At 35.5% G+C, this 21,414-nt stretch overlaps 1 protein-coding gene across 1 annotated transcript; it reads left to right on the top strand.

Annotated features, from left to right (window-relative positions):
* The first annotated feature begins 1,940 nt into the window (after positions 1 to 1,940).
* On the top strand, positions 1,941 to 12,657 carry LOC131148339 (uncharacterized). The gene is made up of 3 exons (XM_058098055.1): positions 1,941 to 2,053; positions 7,017 to 7,298; positions 12,417 to 12,657. Exons 1-3 carry the CDS (start codon positions 1,941 to 1,943, stop codon positions 12,655 to 12,657), a joined length of 636 nt encoding a protein of 211 aa, XP_057954038.1.
* Positions 12,658 to 21,414: the final 8,757 nt, after the last annotated feature.

The raw sequence follows: 21,414 nt of genomic DNA, 5'->3' as shown, positions 1-21,414 counted from the left end.
AGGAGTTTATAGATATACTGTTGAACCTAATAGAAAAGAAGAAGTGTGTTTGGATTGGAGAACTTATTTTGAAATCATTAAGACAACCATTCTTGGAGTTCCTAATGAAATATACTAATATATTTTCTTCGTTAGTAGAAGATATGCTTGGCATAGATCCAATAGTTATTGAGCATAGACTACATGAGAACCTAAGTCACTGCCTAGTAAAGCAAAAGAAGAGAAGTTTCGCTTCAAAATGGGTAAAAGAGATTGATGAAAAGGTAGCTAAGCTCTTAGAACCCGAATTTATCAGGGAATTTTATTACCTAGAGTAGTTGAGTAATGTGATATTGGTTGAAAAGGTTGAATGGAAAATGGGGATGTAAAAAAGGTTGAATGGAAAATGAGGATGTGCATAAATTTTATAGACCTCAACAAAGAATGAACTAAGGATAGTTTTCCACTTCCACGTATAGACTAGCTAGTAGACTTCACTTTAGGGCATGAGCTCTTGAGATTTACGGGTGCTTACTTAAGTTATATTCAAATTTAGAAGCACCTTAATAGTAAGGATAAAACTTCTTTAATTACTGAAGATGGTTTTATTGCTACAAAAAATAATGTTGTTTGGATTGAAGAATGCTGGATCAACCTATTAGAGGCTGTTCAAAAGAATTTTTAAGTATCTCTTGGAAAAATCATAGAGACATCTTTAGACATATGCTAGTAAAAAGCCTATAGGCCAATCATCATGTGGTGTATTTGAGCAGCATATTTGATCTTTTTTGGAAATATCACATGAAGTTGGATTTGACCATGTGCACATTTGGAGTCTCGATTGGCAAGTTCCTTGGTTTCATGGTTATGCATAGAGGCATAAAGGCAAACTTAAAATGGATAGAAGCATTGATGGAGATGCGTCCCCCACATAATCATTCAGAGATACAGGTACTAGCAGGCAAGATAACTTTATTGAGTAGATTTTCTCTCGTTCAAGGGATAAATATTTACCATTCTTTAAAGTGCTACATGAGATGAGGAGAAGGCTTTTACTCAGTTGAAATAGTAACTAAGTTCACCACCACTTTTAACCAAGGTTGTTGTAGGAGCAAACTTGTATTTATACTTGTACTTCATTGCCACAACAGTTAGTTTAGTCCTTTTCTAATAGAATGACCATGCGACACAAAGAATAGAGTGTTAAGAGATGTAGAGGTTAGCTATCTTCTAGTAGAAAAGTAGCATTTTCATAGTAGTTTTCAAAGTTAAGAAGTTAAAACCATTCTTCCAACCTTATAGAATTACGGTCTTAATTAACTTACCTCTAAGGCAGATTCCCTAGCAGCCTGAGGTATCAAGAAGGATGATAAAGCATGTATCGGTCTTGGAGAGAGTTATATCCAGGATAAGCCCAAAGCGACAATTAAAGTGCATGTCTTGGAAAATTTTTTCATAGAGTAGAACTTACCAAAGGAAATCACAGAAGAGGCAGGATTGTCGGTGCTATACATTAACAAATGCTCGAATAAGTTTGGAGGAAGAACATGACTAATCCTAAAAGCACCTAATGAGATTGAAGTACTGTACGTATTGAAGTTAGAATTTTCTATAATAAAAAATGGTGTAGAATACGAAGCTTTACTAGCCAGACTACAATTTTCTACCTCTTTGGGAGTAGCAAAGAGGCTGAAAGTCATGAGTGACTTACAACTAGTAGTGGAGTAGGTCAAAGGGGATTTTAAAGCCCAAGAGCTCAAGGTGATCAAGTACTTGGAAAAGGTGCAAGAGTACATGTAAAAGCTCCCTTGGAGTTCAACATCAAGTATATTTCAAGGTTAGAGACTACAAAGGCAGATGCATTATCAAGGCTAGTATTAGTCTTAAAGTTTGATTGAGCAAAAATAATATATTTAGAGTAGTTGGGGCAACCAACGTATAAGGAAATCATATGCATAGTCATGACAGAATGTGGAGCAAACAGTTGGATGACTCCAATATTGAATTATCTCAAAGATGGGCGGTTACCAGATGGTAGAAAAGAGTCATTGAAGCTTAAAAGGGAGGTAGTTAGGTATGTAATAATGGATGAACAATTGTACCACAACTCCTTCACTCTTCTTTATTTGAGATATATGGATGTCGAAGAAGAAAAATATTTATTAAAAAATATCCATGAAGGGGCTTATGGGAACCATTTGGGGGATAGGACTCACTTATAAAGCTCTAAGATAGGGCTACTATTGGCAAACTATTAGAAGAGATACATAGGATCTAGTGAAACAATGCAATAGATGTTAGAGATATGCCAACATTCCCAACTAACCAGCTAGTAGTTTCTCAACAATAGTGAATCCTTGCCTATTTGCACAATAGTGAATTGATGTCTTGGGTCATCTATTGCAAGCAACCAAGCCTCAGAGGTTCCTCATCGTTCCTATTGATTACTTCACCAAATAGGTGGAGGCAGAAACTCTTATATAGTACAAAACGAAATACGATCAGATATTTTTGGTCCTCAATTGTGTGCTAGTATTGGATTCCATAATGGTAGTAAAGGACATTGTAAATATTTTGACAATGATCATTTCAAAATGTTTTATTTCGATTTGGGTATAACCCTCAGCTATATTTTAGTGTCATACTTGCAGAGTATGGGAAAGTGGAGAATACAATCCAAATGATGTTACACGGGCTTAAGACACGACTTGATTCCACGTAAGGAAGATAGGTGAAAGAATTGCCCATAATACTTTGGGCATATCACATAACTAAAAATGCAGCTATATGGGAGACTTCATTCTTGCTAGCCTTTAGAATAGAGGAAGTAATCTTGACGAAATTGAAGTCCCTACATGGAGAAGTTATTATTTCAACATAGGAGAAAATGATGAGAAGTTGAGGATAAGGTTAGATATAGTGAAAGAACGACGAGGCCAGATCCAAAATCAAAATAACATTATATAAGCAAAAGGTGACTAGAACTATAATTCACATGTGAAGATCCAAGTCCTTAAACCATGATATTTTAGTTTTAAAAACCCAATAAGAGGGACCTTATCAAGTGACAATAAAAATAAAGCCTAGGAGATACGAACTAACGGAGTTAGAAGGACAAGAGCTGCAGAACACTTGAAACTCTAAGTCATTGAAGAAATACTACCTATGATTGTACTCATACTTTTGCACTTAAACTTAAAGGAAAAATAAATTCAATAATAAAAAACAATACATAGTTCCATGAATTATTATTAGCACAATAAAATGTTGGCCCAAAGGCAAATTGTACTTCAATTTGTAAAACTATAAGAAAATATAAGCACTACTCGACTTAAACTAGAAAAATGGGAACAAAAGGAAGATCAAACCGGCCTCGAATAGTTTTACAAATTGAAGTACAATACAATACAAAGAAAAATAATACAAATAAATCAATTATAGTCTTCAATTTCTCCTCTTGATTCTTTTAACTTTTCTTCAACTCTAATGACTTAAATCCTATAGAAAACAACTTAAGCACAAAGCCATTAGTCTGTAATAGCTTATTATTATCAAAACTAGATTAATGAAACATTGCGGCTAACAATATCTTCCTATTTGACGATAATAAAATATTCATAAAAAAATATGAACAAAACATATATAAAGTATCTAAATCACATACAAGTTCCTATTTTTCCCATCTTTCCCCTCTATGATACATCATCAAAACCAAAATAAAACGAGTGAAGCTAAAGATTAAGACATTTAAGTACAAATTTTCAATTACAACATGTTCATAAAAAATATATACCAATATGTTCCTCATGAAATTTTTAGCAAGTTAAAAGATTATGACAATAGATGATACCAAATTATGCACGATCATACAAAAATTGATACCAGTTATTGTTGATCACAAGTCAAATAAAAGAGAATTAATACCAGTTAACTTAAAAAACTTTCCATGCTTGAAAATTTCTTCCTTTTTGTCATTATAAAAGGAAAATTTTTTTTGGGGGGGGGGGGTTGTTATGAGTTTTGCAAGAAAAGTGATTCACAATTTTAAACTTCATTCAAGATTTGAAAAAAGTATATCATATTTCAATTATTCAAAAAGGATTATGATTTTCAAAAGTTTCAAATTTTCACAATGATCATTTCGTTCAAGATCTTCAAAAATTCATTCACAATATTTTCCAAAAATGATTCAAAAATCATGCTAATGCTTTAAAAAGGATTTTCTTTACTCATGTTTACTCTCCTTTGGAAAATATCAAAAGGTTTTAAGGAGAGAGATCTTTACAAAAACGTTCACAATGATGTTTCAATATGCTCAATTTTCAATAAGTTCAAAACGCACATCTAGCCATTTAATATGCCTAATTCAACATTATATATTTGATATGCTCAATCAAGATATGATATTCATTTAAACACAACTCTTGCATTATCAGTATATTCAATATGATCAACAATATGCTCAATATATTCAAGTTCATAGAAAGCTAAGTAATCACAAGAAGTTCAATTTCTAAAAAATTCGATACACTCAACTCATCATGATATATTGAATATGATCAAGGTATTCAATATTTCATTAACTCAATATCTACACTAAGGTATTCAATGTGCTAAAGATGAACATCATTCAAATACTATCTGTCAACACCCCAATTTTAATCAGGTCTTCGCAAGGAAACCCAATGAAACAGGAGTTGATTTTGAGCCCTGAATGACCTTGAGTTTTGAAATTAAGACCCTAATCCCCCAATCAAGTCCTTCTAATTTCAATCAAGTCTCTAAAAAATCAAAATTGTGGTTTAGAGCTGAGTCTTAGGTTTTCAGGCAAACTGTTAGGAAAGGACTATGCCAATTTTGACCAACTCTTTTAATTGCAAAATTAACCTTGATTGTTATGTTGGACCCCATAATTCCAAAATCAATTCCCCTTAAGTATTAGGGTTTGAGTCTAGGAGCTCGAAAATTGAGTCCTTTTAAGTTGAGTATCTCTAATTTAGCTGATTTCAAAACCAATTTTCCTTAGTTGAGTCTCGTAGTTTCCAAATTCATTGTAGGCTAGGCTTTAAGGTCCTTTAAATTTAGAATTATTTTTCTCCATGATAACTCTAGGTCTTATTCTCCAAGTTTTCAATTTTAATCTCAAAATCCAAAAAAATAGTTTAGAAATCATTTTTCTTTGTAATAAGTCTAGGATTTTAATTTCAAAACCCAAAAAAAATTGGTTTAAAGTCCTCATAATAGGTCGAGTGTGGTTCTTTAATTCCAAAATAAGTGTTCTTCATAATAAGTTTAGGTCTCATCCTCTAAGTTTCAATTTTAATTTCAAGGCCTAAGAACTGGTTTAGTTAATCGAGCCCTTTAAGTTTCCATGAGTCCGGGGATTTTCAAAATTGGAATTGAACTTCCAAAATCTTTAACTTGTTTTGAAATTAGGTCTTAATTTTAGGATAAGTCATATTGGGTTGTTAAAGTCATATTCATTGTTTTGTTGGTGATTCAAAGATGGTCAACTCGGGAAACCAAAATTAAAATTCATTAAAGGGGGAAGGGGCACGTGTGCACGCACAGGGAATGTGAATTAAGAAGTGACAAAAAAAAAAAAAATTACAACAGGTAAGTACTAGGAAATAAAATACAAAACACCAGTAAGGTGTACAAACTGAAGTTGCAGGAAAGAAAAGCCGGGGATACATACATCAGCATACAAAATACAAAAAAATAAAAACAAATGAAAAATGCAAAATACAAAAAGCAAAAGCAAGATCTTGCGCTCTCCATTCTTGGGCCACCACATGGCCAAAATTCTAGTCTCTTCAATCCAAGCCCGCCAAGTTGGAACAACCCTGAAAGCCCGCCATTCCTATGCTGCCACCTGGGGCTCCAATTCACCTGCGCATAGAAAAGAAGAATGAAAGTTAGCCAGAAATTTACAAAATCAGAAAAAGGAAATCACATGTGAGTTTGTTAGAAGGAATTATTCCTTGCTAGGTGGAGGAGAAGGCTATTAATTGGCACCAAAATACACCCCTAGGCTCCCTACTAATAGGGAGCCCCAGCACTATAGACAGGGACCTCAGAGAAGTAGAGACACCTTGCCAAATTGAGAGAAAGTGAGAGTGAGAATTCGAGAGGGGAGGCTCTATCGAGATAAAAACCCCTCAGAGAGCTAATAGAGCCATGCAAAAATTGGGAGAGGAGAGAATTAGAGTTAGAGGAACTCTGTGGAATTAGAGAAAGGGAAGGGCAACCCAAGAGAATAATAGAGAAACTCTGTTGATTACGCGCTTAAATTGCATAATTATGTGTTTTAATTCATGCATTGGGGCTTATATTTTTAATTAAATACCTAATTACTCTCAATATTTTAACGTTGTATCTTATTTATAATTTTTGGGTTTTATTGAGTAATTTATAAATTTTTGACATTTTTTATAATAGGAAAATTATCGGGAGCCAAAACTGGCATCGGTTTGTAATTCGCGCATAGTTTTTCCATCCAAACTCTGATCGAGACGATTCGAAATTCTGGAGAAAGATGAGAAGATTATCTACAACTTCTGTGTTTTAAGTTTTGAGAGAAACAAGCTCCAAAAGGGTCAAGATTGGTCTCGTTCGCAAAGAAATAAAAAGAAGAAAAAGAAAAGAAAAGAAAAGAAATACATATAAAACCCTGATGTGACCCGGCCATGCAGCCGGGTCGGGTCCTTTTAGCCGGGTATCCTTATACGCGGGTAGGTCTCAGCCCCCCTCCCTTTTATAAAATCCTTTTTTCTTCCTTCTCCAGACCAGCCCCCGTAGACCCCCTGCTCCTTCTCCTTCCTTTCTATCTCCTTCTTCCCTATATCCTCTCTACCAGCCCCAAGAATCCCTTCTCTTATCTCTTTCTCCTTTTCTCTCCAACTCTCTTGGCTCTCCCCTTACTCCCAACCTTCTCCTCCCTTTCCTCTCTCCCTCTCTTTCCAGCTCTCTCTTTTGAAGGCTTGCTAAACCAGCTACACTGCTTCTCCTTCTTTTCCTTTGCTGCTGCCGTGAAGGTATTGCGGCTCTCCCCTGCTGTTGATCGTGAGTTTCTCCAGTCAACCAGCTGCGGGTACTACGACTGCTGCTGAAGTTGGTGCCGCATCCGCTGCTACTCTTTCTCTCTCGATTGCCTCCTGTGAGTGGCCACCCTCCTGCTCCACCATTGCTGCTCCAGAAGCTACTGCTGCTGTCAACCACAACCAACCACCCCAAAAATCCCCCGCATGTGCTGCTGCTTCAGAACACTCGAGAACTATTGCTATTGCTCAACCCACGGCCAGCCACCAGCCACCAAAGTCGAGCCCTTGTTCTTCCTACAGCCAGCATTTTAATTATTCTCCCTCTTTCTCTCTTTCTTTATAATTCTTTCCTTTAAATTATCATTGGATTATTATTATCTCTCTTTAGAATTTCAAGTAAAGTTTAAGCTTTTAAATACACATTGGATTATTATTGTTAAAGTTAATATTTTTCTTTGATCTTCTTATTTACCATCATTGTGAGAGTTAAACTTTGTTTGGTTTGTTTTTCTTTTATTAACGTTCGATTTATTTCTTAAAAAGAAAAGAAAAAAAAATTCTTCTTTTAGGATTTAAATCTTGTTGGGTTTATTTGATTTGAAGTCAGTTTAATTAAGATCTGATTTTTTTTTCGTGTTTAAATTTATCATTTAGTTGTTAAAGTCCGAATCTTAGTTTGAGGTTTTATTTAATTAATTAAAGCTTGAAAATTTCTATCGTGTTTTTGTTTAGTGTTATTGTTAATGTTTTAATTTTTGGTTAGTCCTTAGTTGTGTAGAATCTTTGGTTCTTGAGTTTTGATTGAGTTTTTATTGTTGTGTGTTAAGTAACATGTTAAAGTTACCGTCTTTAGTTTTCATTTCGAAGTTCAACGCGTGTTTCAATGTCTATCTGATTAGATGTAGGAATTCCGTTTCCCGTTATTAAATTCAGTGCATGTTAGGGTTCAGAGTTTAAATTGCTTGTTTGTTTAATTTGTCAAAAGAATTCTCAAATAATCCTAAAAACCGCGAATCTGAACCGAATTCAGTAACTTTTTATTTTCGATTAGAAATATGTAAAATTTGAGATTAAACCGCATTCCCTGAGGAGACGATCTAACCTTTGGGCTGAATATTACACGACAGAACTCCTACAGTTGAGATAACTTCCGAGCTGCTCATTTTTCGAGTGAATCAAGTTTTTGACGCCGTTGCCGAGGAATGTCAGTCTTAGTTTCAAATTAATGTTTTTCCCGTCATTTTAATTAGTCTCATGAAAAAGAAAAAAAAAGAAGAAAAAAAAAAGAAAAAAAAAATTGAGTTTTGAAAAAAAATTATGGCTGCACCTGCACCACGCACGCTTATGAATTTTTTACAGTTTCAATACACCACTGCACCATCTTACATTACTTTACTTAATGAAGAACTTAATTTCATGATGCAGTATGGGAGGAAGTCGTTGCTACCTCAGTTCTACGGGACAGAATCTGAGTGCCCTTATCGGCACCTAACGGAGTTCGAGTTGACTTGCAATATTTTTTTCTCTCGTGCTAGAACTGATGGATCTACTAGACTGCGTTTATTTCTTACCTCTTTGAAGGATAGAGCGACTATGTGGTTTAATTCTTTGAGACCTCACTCTATCTCTAATTGGGCTGATATGGAGCGTGAATTTCTGCATAAGTTTTGTCCCTCACAGAGAACTCAATTTTTGCAGGAACGGATCATTCAGTTTTTTCAGCAAGGTGACGAGACTTTTCAGGCTTGCTGGGAGAGATTCAATGATCTGCTAAGTACTTGTCCACATCACGTGTTTGAATCATGGAGGTTAGTTAATTATTTTTATACAGATTTTACTCATGATTGCAAGCACTTTGTTTAGACCATGTGCAATGGAGAACTCTTCAGCAAGGAACTGAATCAGGCACTATCATTCTTTGATTACCTAACTGAAAGTGTCCAACAATGGAATACACGATACAATTAGGCACCTATGAGAGTACAACCTATCAGCCCAATCAGTGGTGGAGACAAATATGAGCCAACATATTACCCAGATACTCTTCGGCCTCAGTATCAACCACAACAGACGCCTCAGAGCTGTGCGCCATCTGGATTTCAATCTAATGCAGCACCTGCTCCACCTGGGATGTCTCCTGAGGATGCCTTCCGAAAATTCATGCAAATTCAAATCAATCAGTATACTCAGGACATAAATGAATTGCGGGACACCATTAATGCAATAAGCACACAGTTGGATATCTTAGAAAAAAAGAAATTTCGAATGGAACCTCAGCCTAGTCCTCAAGAATACCAGTAGCAATAACAACAAATACATAATGTTTCTCTTGAGACAGCGAAGGCCGCCATTACTTTGAGAAGTGGGAAAGAAGTTCCCCAACCTGAGATGCTCATCGACAGACAACCAGTTGTCCCGACACCTGAAGTTACGACTGAGGAGGCTGATATTAATAAGGAGTACCAACTTGTGGTACTTTATCCTCAGAGCTTGGCAGCCGTGGAACCGTCAATCCTAACTGGAATAAATGTCAAAAAGTCCAATGGTGAAGCAAATCCCTGCAGTGGTAAGATAATTGGTACACCCGATAAAGAGAGTGAGTAGAATGGTGAATGTTTAACTTTCAAGGAATTAGGTAAAATTTTGAATATTAATGCTTCTGAAGAACCAAAGGTAACTATTCCAACGACTTTTCCTCAAACACCAATTCGTAAAGAAATAAATTTCCTGGAAAATATGTTGAATAAAGATCATTTCTTGTTAAAACAAGAAAATCAATCTGCACATGTATTGTCTGATATTTTGAAGAGTATTGATTCATTTGAGGTTGACTTTCGTGCAGGTATGTAGATTGATTCATTATGGTGGCTCAAATTTGAAGACCCACTAGTTCAATTTATAGACCTACACCCACCAGACGAAATTCTTCTAGAGCCTCCGCTAGACAACTGTGATGTCTTTCTTTCCCTTATTTTCATTTTTTTACCTTATTTTATTTTTAGTTAACTTTCAGGTACATTTTTCTGTAATTTCAGTTTTTCTTTTCCATTACTTCTCCACCCAGGTACACCCTACTTTTCCCGTGCACTTCTTTTCTATCTCCCTTATGCTTTCATATTGAGGACAATGTTCCACTTTAGTTTGGGGGGGGGGGTGACACTTTGCATGTGACACTGTGCACATATACTTGCTGGGTTTTATATAAATTTAAAAAATAAAAAAAAAAAAGAAAAAAGAAAGAAAGAAAGAAAGAGTATTAAGGATAAATGATTATGCCATGATTAACACTGATATATACCCTTCACATACTTACATATAACTTAAGAATTATACACTCGAATCATTTATGTGTAGTTTCTCTTTATATGACTTTGTAACTCTATGTAGAATTGATTGGTAGTACACTCGTATTAATCTGATTATATAATCTCTTGTATTTAGACGACATCTTATGAAACTGAATAGACACATTCACGTGATTCATTGCACTTAAGATTCCTTATGAGCATTAAGAGAACACCCGTGGTGACTATGACACCTTGTGAGATATCCTTGAACTATTTATCGCCATTTTGAGTGTTAACATCAAATCAAAGTTCACAAAACTCGATTCTCTTTTCTTCTAGACGATTCTTTGTACAATAGTCTCTGTTTTTGATTTGCTAACCTAGAGGTGACATCTAGTGGGCAGATAGAAACCTAGGTCTTGTAGTCCACTCAAGATGTGAAGGCTGAACCACCCCTAGAAATAGACTTAGTTAATGAACCACTGTTCAAGGTTAATTCCTATTGATGGTATGAAGACAACAAATGAAGTGTAATGATTGTCTTAATTGACCAAGAAAAGACAGAAAATGAAGAATGAGCAGAAGAAAGAATAAGAAATAGAAATGCACATAAAATGAAATGCTAATGCCTGCTCCACAGAAATACCACAAAAAATTAGGGACATGACACATGTTCTCCAAATATGAAGATTCTTCAACCGTTTAATGCCTCAGATGTATTCACGCCAAATTTGTGAATAAGTTTATCTAGGGTGGTCTCATTTGGACATGGCGAGTAGGTGAGAAGATGTTAGGGTGAAGGACCAGACACCTCATAGATAGGCTAGATCCTTCTCAGACTAGTCCACTCCATGTACTTAGCATTTGTTCATTGCAATATGTGGGATGTTTGATTGCGACACTCCTCCTCACATATGACGAGTGAACCCATTCCTTTTGAGTGTTCTTGAGGGTTTACCAGTTAGGCTGAGTCAAAACGACCGTTCTGTAGGTGTCCACTGGTATCATAGGTGTAATGAGTCACACACATCACACATTCCTTGAGAGTTTACCTTTATACTCGAACTTATATGACTGCATTAACTCTGAATTGTACCTTTAGTTAATTTCATGTGAGTATACTGTTCTTAAATGCTATATAATGATGAAACTTGCATGAGTGACTTACTAAGGAGTTGTGTGCATTGAATATGAACGAACTTGTGTGAAATTCAGTTATATTCCTGAATGTGAAATGGTATGGTTGTGTTGCATGGACATTAATTACATGTTTATTGGAATTAGTAATTGTGGATATCGCCGTGCAATTCATTCACGTTATTTTCTAGAGATTAACAAAACGTTAGTTGGGGGGTGTGATTACACGCTTAAACTGCATAATTAGGTATTTTAATTCATGCATTGGAGTTTATATTTTTAATTAAATACCTAATTACTCTCAATATTTTAACATTGTGTCTTATTTATAATCTATAAGTTTTATTGAACAGTTTATGAAATTTTGACATTTTTTATCATAGGAAAATTATCAGGAGCCAAAATCGGCATCAGTTTGTAATTCGAGCATAATTTTCCATTTGAGCTCGTATTGAAACGATTCAAAATTCTGGAGAAAGATGAGAAGATTATCTACAACTTATGTGTTTTGAGCTTCGAGAAAAACGGGCTCCAGGAGGGTCAAGATTGGCCTCGTTCGCAAAGAAATAGAAAGAAGAAAAAAAAATACATATAAAACCCTGATGTGATTTGGCCATGCAGCCAGGTCGGGTCCTCTTAGCTAGGTATCCTTGTATGTAGGTAGGTCTCAGCCCCCCTCCCTCTTATAAAATCCTTTTTTCTTCCTTCTCTGGATTAGCCCCCGCAGACCCCCTGCTCCTTTTCCTTGCTTTCTATCTCCCCTTTCCCTATATCCTCTCTTCCAGCCCCGAGAATCCCTTCTCTTCTCTCTTTATCCTTCTCTCTAACTCTCTCAGGTCCCCCCTTACTCCCAACCTTCTACTTCCTTTCCTCTCTCCCTCTACTTCCAGCTCTCTCTCTCGAAGGCCTGCTGAATCAGCCGCACTGCTCCTCCTTCTTTTCCCTTGTTGCTGATCGTGAGTTTCTCCAGTCAACCAGCTGCGGGTGCTACAGCTGCTGCTGAAGTTGGTACCGCGTCTGCTGCTGCTTTTTCTCTCTCGGCTGCCTCCTGCGAGTGGCCACCCTCTTGCTCCACCATTGCTGCTCCAGAAGCTGCTGCTGCTGTCAACCACAACAAACCACCCCAAAAATCCCTTGCATGTGCTGCTGCTTCAGAACACCCGAGAACTCCTACTGCTGCTCAACCCACGGCCAGCCACCAGCCACCCTAGCCTCTTTCTTTCCTTTAAATTATCACTTGATTATTATTATCTCTCTTTAGAATTTCAAGTAAAGTTTAAGCTTTTATTCTCTCTCTCTCTCTCTCTCTCTCTCTCTCTCTCTCTCTCTCTCTCTCTCTCTCTCTCTAATTCTTTCCTTTAAATTATCACTTGATTATTATTATCTCTCTTTAGAATTTCAAGTAAAGTTTAAGCTTTTAAATACACATTGAATTACTATTGTTAAAGTTAATATTTTTCTTTGATCTTCTTATTTACCATTATTGTGAGAGTTAAACTTTGTTTGGTTTGTTTTTCTTTTATTAAAGTTCGGTTTATTTCTTAAAAAGAAAAGAAAAAAAATTCTTCTTTTAGGATTTAAATCTTGTTGGGTTTATTTGATTTGAAGTCGGTTTAATTAAGATCTGATTTTTTTTTCGTGTTTAAATTTATCATTTAGTTGTTAAAGTTTGAATCTTAGTTTGAGCTTTTATTTAATTAATTAAAGTTTGAAAATTTCTATCATGTTTCTGTTTAGTGTTAATGTTAAAGTTTTAATTTCTGGTTAGTCCTTAGTTGCATAGAATCTTTGGTTTTTGAGTTTCAATTAAGTTTTTATTGTTGCATGTTTTAAGTAACATGTTAAAGTTACCGTCTTTAGTATTCATTCCGAAGTTCAACGCGTGTTTCGATATCTGTCTGATTAGACGTAGGAATTCCGTTTGCTGTTATTAAATTCACTGCATGTTAAGGTTCAAAGTTTAAATTGCATGTTTGTTTAATTTGTCAAAAGAAATCTCAAACAATTCTGAAAACCCCGAATCTGAACCGAGTTCAGTGAATTTTTATTTTCGATTAGAAATACGTGAAATTTGAGATTAAACCGCATTTCCTGAGAAGACAATCTAGTATTTGACCTGAATATTACACGACAAAACTCCTATACTTGAGATAATTTCCGAACTGCTTATATTTTGAGTGAGTCATCTGTAGTAATTGAGAGTCTAGAGAGAAAATTAGAGAAAGACAGAAGCGGAAAGGCATCCCTGTGGTGCCTCACAGTCCAAGACCCGAGGTCAACCCATAACCTTTGAACGAAGGACCGTGAAGCAGACAAGAATTCAGACTCTCCCGTTGGAAAAGTAGACCGAAGGAGGAAAAAGAGGGGTAATGATCTGAAAACTCTATTTCTTGAATTGATTTGCATGGTTATTGTGAAGCAGGTGTGTGAATGCAGGTGTTCCCCATTTCTCTGGTCCGAGCGTGAACCTGAGATTGATCTAACCCAAACTAAACCCTCACCAAGCCTGAACCCGAACCTGAACTCAGGTTCGGATCCTCTGAACCCAAGATAAGCCCACCTATAATTGGAGTCAAATCCGAGCCCAATATTTGTAGACCCGAGACCCATTCCTTTCTTAAATGAATTCAAAGCCCATGTTGAAAACAAGCTCCTAGCCCATTAATCCCCCGGTCTACTCAAGTTTTAAAACCAGACCCATTTAATTTTAAAATACCCCCGGCCTGCTCAAGTGTTAAAATCAGGCCCGCTTCAACTTTTAAACACATGACCCAGAGCCTGTTTTAAACCAAAGGCCCATTACACCTTTTAAACAGTCCCGACCCACTCATACTTTTAAAAAAAGACCCTATTTTTAAAATCCAAATCAGGTCGGCCCGTTTTTAAAATCAAATAAGGCCCTGTTTTAAAAAGTGATCGGGCTGGCCTGTTTTTATATCAAACGAGGCCCTGTTTTTAAAATCCAAATCGGGCTGGCCTATTTTTAAAATCAAATGAGGCCTTGTTTTTTTTTTTAAAATCCAAATCAAGACTAACTCACTTCTTAAAACACCCAGGCCCAACTCGCTTAAGCCCACTCTCATAAGTCTCAAGGCCCACACGTGACTTGGACACGTGATAGAGCCGATGTGGCTCACTCGGGGTCCCCCGAGTTCACACAACCCACCCGGGTCGACTTGTGCGAGTCAACCCAGATTCGACTCACACCACTCACCCCGGCGAGTCAACCCCGTTGCTAACTCACCTGGACTAGGACGAGGACAACTCGTCTTCACCATTGTCCTCCAATTAAACTCTAATCTAGACAGATCCCAGATGTGAGATCCAGAATCATCCAAACAAGCAACCAATATTCACCAACAAGATGATAATAATAATAAAAAGAAGGAAGGTAGTTCGAGGCTACTTAGCTTTTGATTCTTTTCAGACCTCCTGAAGTCTAGTCTCGAACTCATTCTTGCTTGACTCCATATGCTCGAACTGTTGTAGCATTAGGATCTCACAAACTATAGGGTGTCTGAGATAGGGTTTTTGTTTGCAAGAGAGGGTGGGGTAACAATTCAGGAAGCCATAGAGAAAAGAAAAGGGAAGAAATAAAAAGAAAAATATGGAAGGAAGCCTTGGATAAGACTTTGGTTGCAATGGAACCAAAGAAGAAAGGAGAGAAGAGAGAATAGTTACAGAGAAAAGAGAAGAACCAAAAGGGTGAGAGAAGAGAGATGAACAGAGAGGGTGAAAGAAAGAGAGACATGGGAGAGAGAGAGACTTTTTGAAATGAGAAATGAAAAATGAACGGAACAAAAAAACATTGGGTTTAAGTATCTTGACCCTTGGAGCCACCTGATCCTGACACTTGGCCGCTGAACAACAAGGGTTTGAAAAAAAAAACATTCTTTTGGGGAGCTTCTTTTTGGCTAAAAAGGGGCGCGATAGCAGCTTTTGGCAGAGGAATTTTTTTATTCTTTTGTGGCACACACAGGGGAGGCTGTGGGTAGGAGCAGCAGGGAGTGATTCAGTTGAAGAGCTTCTTTGTAGAAGATATTTATTGTGGTTTCTTTTGGGGTGCTGCGTAGACACAACACATGACCAGCAGGGGTGGTTGGTGGTATGTTGAAAAATTAATATTTTTTTGAGAACCAGAAAATAGCAAACAACGGCGGTGCTCGGGATGTTTGCGACGTGCAACGGCGGTGTTGTGGGTGTCGTTTTGTCTTCTACTCTCCAAATAAAAGAAAGCATGGTGAAAATATTTATATTTGATTTAATTTTCGGCATGAACTAATTTTTGTATTCTAGGAAAACAATGTAGCTCAGTTTTAAACTATGCTTGCTTTTCGATGCTAATCTGAAATAATTTTCTCTAATGTTTGTCATAGTTTTTCTGCACTTCATGCTTTTAATTAACTGACCATTAATTAGATGATGCTGATCTTGTTATTTGCTACCGAAAGAGGGAATTATAGGATATATCTTGGATAATTCAGCATAGGTGAATATAAAGATCGAAAGACTTGTATGAACTTACGTAACGAAAAAAAAATCGACGATCTTATTGCGTTCTTGCGTTATTAATTTACATATTCTTATGTTAAATAATAAACAAGAATATGTTCTGATTGACTATCAAAAGAGGCTTTTGAAAAAAATTGGAGATTTGCTAACAAATAGAGAAAACGAAGTTGAATTAGCTAGATGAGTAAAACATAGTGAGAAACTAGGTGAAATTGGTTTCCTAAAAGTTTTCACCCTCATTAATTTGATACGTGGCAACCAGTTTTATTTTCTCTTGAATAGTTTATTTAAAGTAGATTTATTTCAATTTTGTAGTCTAAAATTATTAATCTTTCTAAATAAAATCAAGGTTAGTGTAATTTCAGTACTTAGTAAAATTAAGACATTAATCCCTAAGGACGATACTCTACACATCACTACATTATAAAACTATGATACAGTGCACTTGCAGTTTTGCACCCATCAAGTTTTTGGCGCCGTTGTCGGGGATTGATTTTTTCTTATTTTTGCCAATATCGATGCAAAGTAATCTTTGCACTTCATGCTTTTAATTAACTGGTCATTAGTTAGATGATGTTGGTTTGCTACCGAAAGGGGGAATTATAGGATAGATCTTGAATAATTCAGCGTAGATGAATATAGAGATCAAAAGACTTGTATGAATTTACGTAGCATAAAAAAAATTGACGATGTTATTGCGTTTTTGCATTATTAATTTGCATATTCTTATGTTAAATAATAAACAAGAATAGGTTCTGATTGACTATTGAAAGAGGCTTCTGGAAAAATTGGAGATTTGCTAATAAAGAGAGAAAACAAAGTCGAATTAGTTAGATGAGTAAAGCATAGTGAGAAACTAGGTGAAATCAGTTTCTTAGAAGTTTGAAAAAAAAATTCTTTTTGGGAGCTTCTTTTTAGCTAAAAAGGGGCGCGACAGTAGCTCTTGGCAGAGGAATTTTTTTATTCTTTTGTGGCACACACAGAGGAGGCCGTGGGTAGGAGCAGTTGGGAGTGATTCAGTTGAAGAGCTTCTTTGCAGAAGATATTTTTTGTGGTTTCTTTTGGGGTGCTGCGTAGACACAACACACGAACAACAAGGGTGGTTGGCAGTACGCTGAAAAATTAATATCTTTTCGAGAACCTCAAAGCAGCGAACAACAATGGTGCTTGGAGTGTTCGTGGTGCGCGACAGTGGTGCTATGGGTGTCGTTTTATCTTCTACGCTCCAAATAAAAGAAAGCATGGTGAAAACGTTTATGTTTGATTTAATTTTCAGCATGAACTAATTTTTGTATTCTAGGAAAACAATGTAGCTCAGTTTTAAACTATGCTTGCTTTTCGATGCTAATTTGAAGTAGTTTTCGTTAATGTTTGTCTGAGTTTTTCTGCACTTCATGCTTTTAATTAACTGGTCATTAATTAGATGATGTTGGTTTGCTACCGAAAGGGGGAATTATAGGATAGATCTTGAAAAATTCAGCGTAGATGAATATAGAGATCAAAAGACTTGTATGAACTTACGTAGCGTAAAAAAAATCGACGATGTTATTGCGTTTTTGCATTATTAATTTGCATATTCTTATGTTAAATAATAAACAAGAATAGGGTCTGATTGAGTATCGAAAGAGGCTTTTAAAAAAATTGGAGATTTGCTAACAAATAGAGAAAACGAAATCGAATTAGTTAGATGAGTAAAGCATAGTGAGAAGCTAGGTGAAATCAGTTTCCTAAAAGTTTTGACCCTCATTAATTTGATACGTGGCAACCAGTTTTATTTTCCCTTGAATAGTTTATTTAAAGTAACTTTATTTCAATTTCGCAGTCTAAAATTATTAATCTTTCTAAATAAAATTAAGGTTAGTATAATTTCGATACTTAGTAAAATTAAGACATCAATCCCTGAGAACGATACTATACACATCACTATATTATAAAATTACGATACTGTGCACTTGCAGTTTTGCACCGGTTATTAGCCTATATTTTGTCTCGTGTTTTAAAGTTCATCTTGAAATTGGAATATTGATCAAAATATTAGATAAGACACTGATCGTAATTTTGGATGGAAAGGCTAGGATAGGCTATGGAACACAAATCAAGAAAGTACCATTAGAAGTTGGCGTCAATAGTGTAGAAGTGGGTGCAACAGATGAGCAGTATCAATTCTATTTTTTTTTTTCCAAAACAAGTTCGGGGTAAAAAAAAAAAATAAGAGCAAGTCCGGGGATAAAAAAAAGTGTTTGCGTGTTGATTTGATTCTCTAAGTTAATATAAAAGCTAACAAGGTGTTAGAGTACTGGTAAAGCCACTTCCTATTTAACAAGCACAAAAACCAGGTAAATAGACAAGTTTGAACATTTCATTCGTATTCCTAATGAGATTGTGTTATCTGATTGCATACTTATTCATTTAACTTTAAAATGATTTAAAAAATTAAGAGTGCAATCTTTAAGTGAGTGTCATTGTTAGGAAAATTTAATGAAACATTGGTAAATCAAAATTCTTAAGATAAACAGGTCAAGTTGAATAACTTGGTCACAAGTAGATTGGGGCAGATGACATGCTAAAATTTGGGAGACAATCCAGGGGGCACTCACACTAGACAATACAAGTGGTATTTTCCACTCAAATCATTGTTTCTTGAATAGGGGCATCATTGGCAAAACACGAACTGCTCTCTCCACAGATTAGAATTTGAAAGATGGGGATCAAAATTGAAGATTGGGTTTAGAATCTTGTTTATTGATTGGATAGTCACGCGCATACCTGAGGAGAAAAGTTTGTACATCTTCATGTATTTCTTGTATAACATCAATAGTGATAGGAAGCAATCCACATCCATTTTGTAAAAATCATTGCATGAGAAGAGTTAGGATGTGTCCTCCTATCATGCATCATCATGTTTATATCATACAAATTTCCTACATAAATTTTGTAAATAGTGTTCATTCCACTTCTCACCCCTTCAATTCATTGTTTTCCACAAATTGGAAAGATTTGCGTTTTACTTCAGATATTTGGGATATTAGTTCTCAAATCCAAATAACCATTTCCCAACTGTTTTGTCTATTTTAGATACACGGGACATTAGTTTTCAAATCCAAGTAGTCATTTCCATGTTGTTCTGTCTACTTCAGATACTTGGGACACTGGTTTTCAAATCCAAGCAGTCACTTTCAAATTGTTCTGTCTACTATAGATACTTGGCATGCTTGTTCCCAAAGCCAAATAGTTTGTGAATTCCGGTGTTATCCCAAGAGGGGGGTGAATTGAGTATTTTAAAAATTAAGTCCTTCAAGTTCTAATTTTGAAAACTATCAATTACAAACTTGAAAACTACTTATAACTACCTCAATGTTTTTCAATTAATCAACCTAATGAGTGATTTTGTCAATCAACATATTTTACCTGATTACTTTGTAGACCTACTATACATTTAAAATATTCACAATCTTCACACAAATAAGATTACGCGGAAATTAAATAGAGGTAAGGATAAGAGAGATGCAAACTCGATTTTTACAAAGTTTGGCCTACCCCAGCCTACGTCCTCGCCTTGAGTAACCCACTCAAGGATTCCACTAAAAATCCGCTCCTTTAATTAGGACGAAACTTCCCTTACAATCTGCAGCTTACAAGAGGCATAACTTCTTCCTCAACCCTGGTTCACAGCTCGAACTATGAATACAATATAAAGATTACAATTTCTATAAAACTTAAAATGCTTCTAACCAAACTAGTGAGCACAATAAAATTCCTAGTACATAATCATATGATAAAACATGAAACTCAACATGTATGCAAAGATATGATCTTTATATGAAGAATGAGATGCTTCACAAATCTACCCTTTAATCAATATCTCGCAAAAATAATTTTTATAAATAAATGTTTTGAAAATCTTAGGGTTTGATTTCAAATCACTTTATGCAAGAATAACAAATAAGATCTTTAAAAGAATAGTCTTGAATAATATGCAAATCTAAGTTCTTGGTATCAAATAACTTAAAAGATTTAAACCTCTAAATAAAGATATGTTTTTGGATATTACAAAGATTCAAAAACAATAGTTTTTCAAGTACTTTTATCACCAATAATGTAAAACTCTTTGTATAAAGATGTAACTTCGAATATTATAAGGATTCAACCTTTAGAGTGTTATTCCCAAAAGATTTTTCAAATAAATAACTATGGGAAAATAGGTGTCTTGCTCTTAAGAATATTTTTAGATAAACAACTAATGGAGAAGAATACCGTTTAATAACAGATTGAATACTCAATGAAAGATTTTTCCAAACCTCAAGATCGAACCTAAATTAGCAGAAGTTGTGTGTGTATTCGGTTAAATTTTGATGATGAGAATGCCAAGATAAATGTGTATTATTTGGAATGCAAGCAAAGATTCTTAGCAATATGATTCAAGGCTCTCAGAATGTAAGTAAAAAGTTCAACGCTCTCAATAATATGCAAAAAGTGTTCTTCTAGGGTTTAAAGATTCTTTTTTATAAGTGTTCTCAGCCCTAGATTATGTTCTGGCCGTTGGATCATTTAGGTTAAGTAAATTTCGTATGTATCCTCGTTGAGATGCCGTTTAGCGCCCCAACCTTTGTTGACGAGTGTACAACACTCGTTCGTCAATAAGGCCATGAGTTTGTCGACGAGAGCACTGTCTGAATTTTTTGGACTCTCGGTATTTTTTCGTCAATGAGAGAAAATTGTTCATCATCGAGTGGCATTCATGTGTTCGTCGACGAGACCTCTAAAATTTGCCTTTAAAAATTTATTCAACCTATAACTAATGTAAATGAATCTTTCATGAAATGCATGAGTCCTAAGGTCAGTTTAGGGAATATTTGAGCTTCGAATTATATCATATGACATATGTAAATACATTCAATTCTAAATACTTATCCCCATTGAAGATCTTAAACTTGAAGCTTACTTCTGTTGGAATTGGTGTATTCCCAAGAGGAGGGGGGTGAATTAGGTATTTAAAATTTTTTTCCTAGGTCAATATAGATTCCACAAAGAATATTACACAACCTAGGGTTTGTCTATGCAATCCCAATCACATTGGTAAATAACTGAGCAAATATTTAAACAATTAAAGCAATGTTAGTATTTCCTAAGCATTCACTGAAAATGAAATATAAAAAAATAAATATGAAAATTAAATAGTGCAAGGAAAGAGAATGACACAGGATATGTTATTAGGGTTCGGCTAATTGTACCTACATTCACGCCTCGGCTCGCAAGCCCGAGGATTACCACTAATGCTCACTTAAAGGGTGGAGCGGTACCGTTTACAATATTAGGTCAAATTACCAGGATTGACCTCGACCTTTACAACCTGATCCTTACGAGCTAGATCAACATCCCCTCAGACCTCGCCTGGAATACAACAGATGATAACCATTTTTTCGTACAATTCAAATGCTTCTACACAAGCAGATATG

The sequence above is a fragment of the Malania oleifera genome, chromosome 2 (assembly GCF_029873635.1).
Source record: "Malania oleifera isolate guangnan ecotype guangnan chromosome 2, ASM2987363v1, whole genome shotgun sequence".
NCBI lineage: Eukaryota > Viridiplantae > Streptophyta > Magnoliopsida > Santalales > Ximeniaceae > Malania > Malania oleifera.
This window is presented reverse-complemented; position numbering and strand designations above follow the sequence as displayed.

What these genes read in the sequence shown, in the direction of transcription:
- LOC131148339 (XM_058098055.1), top strand. Translation starts at nt 1,941, where the DNA reads ATGACAGAATGTGGAGCAAACAGTTGGATGACTCCAATATTGAATTAT. An exon ending in CTTAAAAGGGAGGTAGTTAG is followed by an intron (nt 2,054 to 7,016) that starts GTATGTAATAAT and finishes GCTGCCGTGAAG; the next exon opens with GTATTGCGGCTCTCCCCTGC. An exon ending in GCCAGCCACCAGCCACCAAA is followed by an intron (nt 7,299 to 12,416) that starts GTCGAGCCCTTG and finishes GAGTTTCTCCAG; the next exon opens with TCAACCAGCTGCGGGTGCTA.